The following is a 9,029-nucleotide window of genomic DNA, read 5'->3' as shown; positions in this document are numbered from 1 at the left end:
TCTCCACTTAAATATGTTTATATAGGGTTGATGAAAAATTCCCCAAAAACAGCGGACATCATGATATCCACCCTATGTGATGACCTTGCAGGTCAATAATATAATAAGACCAGCTTCAAAAGCCTCTCCAGAGTTCCTTTAGAAAAATATCAGAACACATTTTCCTCTGGATATCTTCTAAATCTAAAACATTGAAGGAATTTAATAATCCTTAGCATTAAACTGAAGAAGATAAATTATTTGTGCTTTGATATGTACTAATATGGTCTGTATTTATCAAACAAAAGATAATGAAAAAAAAAACAGAGAAGTTCAACTGTTCAATTCTAGACTCATTTCTGGTACAGATGATGGGAAAGACGAGGCTTGATGAAAACCTCCAAAGGCACTGCCCTTGGCGTTGTCAAGCCAACTCCTTCACTCATGTCAAGGACTTTTCCATCTGGAACAAACCAATCAAAGCTCTGCAACAAAATTGCAAGAGTTGTTTGCACCATGCACATTGCCAAAGTAGTACCAGGACATCCTCTTCTCCCTGCCCCAAATGGAAGCATCTCAAACTCATTCCCTTTCATTTGTATGTTGTCCATCTCCATCCCTTTCTCCATAAAACGCTCTGGTATGAAATCCAGTGGTTTATTCCACAGTTTTGGGTCCCTATGAATTACCCATGCATTTACCATCAGCATTGTTCCTGCAGGAATATGATAACCCCCCACAGTGCAAGCCTCGATAGATTTGTGGGGCATTAACATAGGTGCTGGTGGATGAAGGCGCATAGTCTCTTTCACTATTGCTTGTAGGTATGTTAATTGGGGTATATCTGACTCCTCCACCATTCTGTTCCGTCCAACTTTAGAATCCAGCTCCTCTCTTGCCTTCCTCATTACATCTGGATGTTGTAATAACAATGACAGTGCCCACTCCAGGGAAACTGAAGATGTATCAGACCCTGCACTAAAAAGAACCTGCAATGCTAGAAACATTAATAACAAAGAAAAAGAAATATTAATAACCTGCATTGCTAGATTTCAAATTTTATAGTCAAGTTTCTCTGTTTTAGATAGGTGAATTGGTAAGATTCTATTTTGGACACAATTCTATTAATGTTGGAAAATATAAGAAAATAAGAGGGTTACTAGCTCAGTAGCTCAACTGCTCAGCAGTAGAGCATCCTACTAGGAAATGAGAAGTTCTAGGTTTGACTTGTAGCTGGTTCATGAAAAGTTTAACATAGTATCTGATCAACAAAGCCAGATCAAGCTAGGATCTTCGATTTCTGCAATGTGACTCAATGGAATGACAGAAAATTCGAAACAAAAATGGATTGGTCACCAAAATAATTCGTATGTCAGTAGTAAAGCACACTAGCAACAAATGAGAAGTTCTAAATTTGACTGTAAATGATCTATGAAAAAATTTACGCATAAATGATTGAAAATTCAGTACAATTCTTTCTAAAAAGCTTAATTTCTAGAAACCACAAAAGAAAACTATGATGACAAAAAACCATAAGGAATAGAATTCCAGATGTTTGAGCACATAAATGTATTAAGTGTAATTAGGGGCACCTTCTGTGAGTCCTAATATGAATTCAATAACTGTGTCTCGAGACTGTCCTACTACTTAATAGTATTTCCACCATATATTCAAGAATTTATAAACCAAACATATCAAAAAACTGTCATCGTAAAGAGCACTTACAATAGCAGTTGCCTTAATAAATGCATCTTTATCAGGAATTGCCTCACCATTCTCTTCTGCCTGAGAGATCAGCACATCAATAAAGTCATCTATCTCTACCCCATCTTTTAATCTTTTATCCCTGTGCTTCTCCACAATCCTCTGCATATACAAATCTAATTTCTCATTTACCGTCTTCATAGCCTTCACATATCCTTGCAAATCAAACCACTTCAACCAGGGAATATAATCCCCAATATCAAGTACTCCATGAAGCATAAAGGATTCTTCAATCAGATGTGTGACTGAATCTACCGAAATCCCTGATTCCTCTCCAAAATACCTCTCATCTATAATCATAGTCATCAGAACCTTAAAAGTCAATTTTGAAAGAACTCTTCTCATTTTAACAATACTCTGCAACTGTGTCTGCTGAAACAAAGAATTTACTGTTTTCTTAATTTCTTGCATTCTCTTGGGTCCGAATGATTGGATTCTTTTGGAAGACAAGAGCTCAAGCACACAGATTTTCCTAGCATTTCGCCAATAGGGGCCATAAGGAGCCCAACCCAGCATAGAATAATTGTAGCCCAAATGCTGACCTTGTGCAGACCGAGGGCGAGATGCAAAAGCCTTATCATTTACTGTGAAAGATTCTTTGGCTAAATCTGAAGAACTTATCACTAAAACAGGGCAGCTACCAAATTTAAGATGCATAATAGCTCCATACTCTGTTGACAATGAACTTAGAATCTGATGAATTGGCTTGGTTTTATCCATAAGAAGATGAAAGTGGCCAATAACAGGAATAGCTCTGGGACCTGGAGGAAGACGGCACCTATATTTTCCATTGTGTTTTAGTAGAATTGTTGCCACAAGAAAAACTGTGGCAACTCCTACCAGGATAACAGACATCATAGAAATAGTTATGTCCATGGCTTGTACCATTGCTTAAATCTCTTTGCTTATGAAAATGATGATGATTATATAGAAAATATTGGGCTACATAACTGAATAAAATCAAGAAAGAAGTGTGAACAATGCTAAAGGCATGAGATAGATACGTGTTGGTGTGACTTGATAAGGCACTTGTAACCAAGTCAAATAAAGCCAGCTTTACCTGCACATACAACCACGCCTCTTGAGGTTTGAATAATAAAATTATTAATATTATATTATGCTTGAAAAGTACATAAAAAGTCAATTCAACCTGTCAAGATTGAACGAGAAAGAATAACTTATCTTTTTAAAGAAATTTATGTATACCCGGGCCCCGGCCAACTTCGAAGCAGAACCAATCATTTATTTAATGTGTACTACTTGATTACTCCCATACACCAACCACATCTACCGCATAGTGGGAGTTATTGTACAGATCAAAAAGTATTGAGATCAATTTCCCACTCATCACATGAAGCACACTATTTACACTTGAATAACAATTCTACAACTTCACGTCTGACACACCGTCCAGGGCAGACTTTCTACAATATTTTGATTTTCATGTTCAAACTTATACAGTAAAGATGGATCCTGATTTGTAATGCCACATATTACAGGGATCCTGGCTTATTGGTACATGTGTAAATGCATCAAGATAAGCACTGAAAAAGTTCAAACTGGGATAACATCATGCAAGATTTTTATCAAATGGGAAATATGTTCACATTTGCAGAGTCCTTAAAAGATATGAGAATTGACTTTAACAATACCATATGGAAGATTGCGTGCAAAACCTGGTCCAGAATGAGATTTTGGGTATTAGGAACTATTTACTTTATGCTAGCCGGGGCCCAAGTCAATTTGTGTTAGCAGGCACGCTTGTGATGAAGGGAATGCTCAGCTGTTTTATTTATCCTGTATTTCTTATCGATTCCTTTTGTTACTTTATTCACATCTCTCACATAGATTTTCATAATTTGAGGTAGTACTAATTTTTTTTAGTACCCTTGTTTTGGATCATCACTAAGAGGTTAGAAATTCAGACAAGATATACTGATATTAGAGACCTCCCTGTTGAAGGAATATGCAAGCAGTAAAATGTCTTCTAATGAAGATTTTGAAAAAACAACCTCCAAAAGATGTGCTACAATACTATCACCATTCTTCAATGATCAATGCATTCAATTAGGAGTCACTCTTCTAGTGATCACTCCAATCAAGAACATGTTTTACTGTAAAATATTCTATCTACAATATTCCTCTAGATAAGTTTGCTAGTTGATCATGAGTGCTTAGTTGTGGAACCTTGCATGGAGCTGCATGCCTATTTTCTACTTGGTAGGCTAGTTGTCATTCTAGACAACTCATCTCCTACTATATATATTGTACTCATTCCGTGATTTGCTAAATCTCTTGCTTTTGTTTCATGGCGTGATCTTCTCTTTGTCAAAGCAGCATTGATCTGCTTTTTATTTCAATTTGTCTTTTGCAAGCAAGTTCTTTTCTTTATTCTACAAGCAAATTTCTGAAGATTATCATCACCATGGAGGTAGATGTAAAACTTTGTTACTAAATACATGCATGTTCCTTCCCTAATTTTTTGCATGCTTCTTGTTTTCTTCCTATGTTCTTATCTTTCTATGCATATATGTTCATTCTATATAATTACTCCTATTGTATAAGTAGCATAAAAAGTTGAACCTTGCTATATTTGTATTGTAGTTTTTCATATATAATATTTTTTGGTAATAACAAAGATGGGACCCTTAATGCCTCATTATTATATTTAATTTAAAAATGTTATGATAATAAAGAAGATTGAACCTTTAATAGAAATTTATTATTATATTTAATTTTAAAAAATTATGATAATAAAAATTGAACCTTTTAATATAACTTCATTATTATATTTAATTTTAATAAGTTTTGATAATAACAAAGATGGGCCATTTAATAGAACATCATTATTATATTTAATTTAAAAAAGTATGCTACTAAATACTTTCATTATATAAATTTCAAATAAAAAAGAAAAAGAAAATTTATAGTAAAAAAAAAACTAAAATATAGGTTTAAAAAATAATAATTTATATAATTAAAAAGATAAGTAGTTTGTTTAAGAGGTGTCCATAAATACAAACAGTAATGTGGAATGTGGAATAATAAATGTATTAAAAATCAGTCCTATTTTTAGGGATAGATCAAACAATTGAAAAACATGGATGAAAAAAACCCCAAAAAGGGTGCATATCATGAAATTCACATTATCTGACGACATAACATAGCAACAATAATATGTTAAGACCAGCTCCAAAAGCCTCTCCAAAAGTTCCTTCAGAAAAAGTTAAAAGACATATCTTCCTCTCTAAATCTTCTTGATCTAAAACAATGAAGGAATTTAGGAATCATTAGCATTAAGCTGAAGCTTTGTACTGTTATGATCTGTATTCTGCAATCAAAAGATGATGAAATTAAAATAGAAGAGTTCAACAATTCAATTCTAGTCTTCTAGACCTATTTCTGGTACAAATGATGGGAAAGACGAGGCTTGATGATAACCTCCAAAGGCACTGCTCTTGGCATTGTCAGGCCAATCCCTTCACTCATGTCAATGACTCTTCCATCTGAAACAAACCAATCAAAGCTCTGCAACAAACTTGCAAGAGTTGTTTGCACCATGCATATTACCACAAAGTAGTACCAGGACATCCTCTTCTCCCTGCCCCAAATGGAAGCATCTCAAATTCATTCCCTCTCATTTGTATGCTGTCCATCTCTATCCCTTTCTCCATAACACGCTCTGGTATGAAATCCAGTGGATTATTCCACAGTTTTGGGTCCCTATGAATTACCCATGCATTTACCATCAGCATTGTTCAATAGATTTGTGGGGCATTAGCAAAGGCCCCGGTGGATGAAGGCGCATAGTCTCTTTCACTATTGCTTGTAGGTATGTTAACTGGGGTATAGCTGACTCCTCCACCATTCTGTTCCGTCCAACTTTAGAATCAAGTTCCTCTTGTGCTTTCCTCATTACATGGGAATGTTGTAAGAACAATGACAGTGCCCACTCCAGGATAACTGCAGATGTGTCAGACCCTGCAGTAAACATAAGCTGCAAAGCTAGTAGTATTAATAACAAAAAAAGAGATAAAACCAAAACTTGCTTGCAAACATATTGACTATTCAGGTGTTCTTTTGGATACTGATGCCCAAAAAACCGTTGTGTGGCTACAAATGCTAACTTTTTGCATGCCCAAACTGCTATCAAGTGGTTTTCAAATTCTAACCACTGGATGATTGAAAATTCGAAGGCCTTTATGACATCTTTGTCTTGATCCAAGGGAGGAGCCTTATAGGGACAGATTGATGCGAGGAGAGAAGATTAATAAATTGGTCCAATGAAGGTCTTGTTGTGAATTGGTGCCAGGTCGTCCCCTCAATCCTCCTCTAAATCAATAGTCCTATGAATCAAGTATTTGTCATTGCTAAAGATCATATCTTATAGTCAAGTTGGTTGTTTTAGCTAGCTGGTTGGGTAAGCTTCTATTCAGATGTCATATTATTAATCTTGGAAAAAGAGTCACATTCGAAACAAAAATGGATTGGTCATCAAGAAGGCTGGTAGTTTAGTGGCAGAGCACCCCAATAACAAATGGAAGGTTCTAAGTTTGACTCCTTGCTGGTTCATGAAAAGTTTGACTTAGCATCTGAGCTTAAGTCAAGAAAGTCAGGCCAAGCTAGGATCCTCAACCACCTGCAGTGCGACTCAAAGGTGGGTGTTAGAAAATGACTACGAGAAGCCTTTAAATTTGACTCTAAGCAATCTTTGAAAAATTAAAACACATAAATGATTTAAAATTCAATTAAAAGTTTCTATGAAACATAATTTTTAAAAACCAAGAAAAGAAGTCTTAAATTTGACTCTAACCAATCTATGAAAAGTTTAATACATAAATGGTTGAAAATTCAATAAAACTTTCTATGAGACATGTAGACACTTAATTAATTATTTTTAGTTATTTATTTAAATTCCTCACATAATTAATTTATTAATTGTACCAATTCCTATTCCTTCTCAATATTAATTAAATATAACTAATCTTGTCACTATAGTTTATTGATTGATTTAAATAAATCAATCTACCTTTATTCTTCTAAAATCCCTAAAATTAATTCTCTCCAAATTCCTCCTTTTAATTAATTAATCTAGGTGATTCCTACAAATCACCTTTTTCCTAATCCTTCATTAACCTAATGAATTATTTTAGAAGCCTCCTAATCTCACTTATCATTATTCTTCTAATTTTTAATTCCCTCCACTCATTCTCTCTCCTAGTCAAATCCTCCTACAAATCCCATTTGCCCTAATCCCACCTAATCATTCTTCTAATCCCTCTCCTAATGAGTTGCTAGTGGCTAATCCTCATGATTAGCCACAAAGTCAACTCCTTGTCCCTTCCATACAACCACCTTCCTTAAATGCCCATTGTAAGGAAAGCACATTGCGGAAAAACGCTTCCCTAATGTCAATTTGCAAGGGAAACAAGACTAGTGTGTTTTATAACTTTACAGAATATTAAGATTAGCATATATGAAATAGAGACAATTGCAAAATTCAAACATACATAGAGATAAACACCATGAATTTACGTTGGAAACCCTTTCGGGAAAAAACCCACCACCGACAATAAGATCACTTTATTCTCAGCAAAGAAACTTTACAATAAAGTCTGTTATCACAGCACAGATGTTCACTCTGATCACTTCGGTTACACACCACAGTATACGGCTTATCATCAGAACAACGGCCTTGTTCAAGTTTCCTCTTGGCTTCATATACATTTTCATGTTGACCGTTCAACTGTCAATTTGCACCAATCGGTTAGACATCTAACTATCTGCGTTGGTCTGCATTCGTGAGAAAAAAACTATCCCACATGCATCCAGGAATTGAACCGGTTCATATTCAAATACACTAGTCCAGACGAGTCAACTCCATCAGGTATCTGCATAACTTCAAAACTACCTCTCTGATGGCCGATGATAGACCTGATCGCCAAAGGCGATTCCATCGGGTCATCGACAAGACGAACTATCCTCAATCTCGATCATCCAATTTGCTCGATCTCTCTTTTTCCACTCCACCATGTGGCACCCTCTGATTTGCTTTGGGGTCCCTATCTTGCCACCTCAGCACAGCCTTACTAACCACCCAGAATGAAGCTTTCCTTTGTTGGGTCCCACCTTGGTCGCCAAGTCACATAGGATAAATCTCATGCATCTTGCCATGGCGGTATAGCGACAGTCATCCGATCATCTAGGACTTGCTCACTTGTTAAACTGTCTGAGTTGCTCTTTTTGCCAAGCCCCACCATGGTCACCTAGTCGCATAGGATAAACATTGTGCATCTTGCCATAGCAGTGTAGCGATGACCGTCCGATCATCCCAGACTTGCTCACCCGTTAAACCGTCTGAGTTTCTCCTTCTGTCGGGCCCCACCATGGTCGCCAAGTCACATAGGATAAACCTTGTGCATCTTGCCATAGCGGTAGTGATGATCATCCGATCAAGATCTAAACTGCATGCCTTTTATCCTTTCATCCATTTGATAACCAATGTTACCCCGATGACCGAAAATGACTTCGTCGGGTATCGACATAACATGTAACAAGTCTACCCGATAGTTGATAGCACTCCGATGACTCAAGGAGGATTCACCGAGTATCGGCATAACACGGAACAAGTCTATCCGATAGTCGATAGCACTCCCGATGATCGAAGACGACTTTGTCGGATCGTCGAGATGACTTCAAACCTGCTACTCCGAGCTCTGATATGTCAAGTTCATCGACAAAAGTTATACCGATAAAGTTCACAGATTTCCTTCACACTGTTTCATTGGCCAGAGTTAACTCGAACAGTATGAGCAATGGTCAAGTGAATTAGAGGCACATTTCCAACACCCTTTTCCTAGGTGAATGTGAGATTTTCAAAATCAAAATCTCACATTCCTTTAGACATCTCCTCCTCTAAGGAATTTTTAATTCCTCCTTATTTCTCCTCCCTATGCACATTGAGAAGTCTTCCCAATGAGCCTTGAGAAGTGTGGAGACAATAAATTTCTTTATGGCATATCTCTTAGTCTCCACACTTGCCTTGTCACCTCCTCTTGGGCCATGTGTGGGCTCACATGGAATCCTAACCCTTCATCTTGGGTCAATCCTAGCCCTCCATTTTTTCTCATCTTCTCTTATAAATTGAGGACTCCATCCCCTTGTTTATCATCTCCAAGTCAAGTAAGTCTATGCTGCTAGTTTGAGTCCAAGAAATCTTCATCATACCCACATTATGCCAAAATTTGCATTCATCCATACTTAGTCATTTCATCATTCCTTGTCCA

General features: G+C 36.5%; 1 protein-coding gene across 1 annotated transcript; it reads right to left on the bottom strand.

Moving 5' to 3' along the window:
• Positions 1-291: 291 nt before the first annotated feature.
• On the bottom strand, positions 292-2,668 carry LOC131079333 (cytochrome P450 81Q32). Its single transcript, XM_058017245.2, has 2 exons — positions 1,705-2,668; positions 292-968 (listed from the first exon to the last, which is right to left on the bottom strand). The coding sequence occupies exons 1-2, from the start codon at positions 2,629-2,631 to the stop codon at positions 333-335; spliced, it is 1,563 nt and encodes a 520-aa protein (XP_057873228.1). The 5' UTR covers positions 2,632-2,668; the 3' UTR covers positions 292-332.
• Between the last annotated feature and the right edge of the window lie 6,361 nt (positions 2,669-9,029).

Source organism: Cryptomeria japonica, chromosome 11 (assembly GCF_030272615.1).
Source record: "Cryptomeria japonica chromosome 11, Sugi_1.0, whole genome shotgun sequence".
Taxonomy (NCBI): Eukaryota; Viridiplantae; Streptophyta; class Pinopsida; order Cupressales; family Cupressaceae; genus Cryptomeria; species Cryptomeria japonica.
Note: the sequence above shows the minus strand (reverse complement) of the source record. Positions and strands in the feature narration are given on the sequence as shown.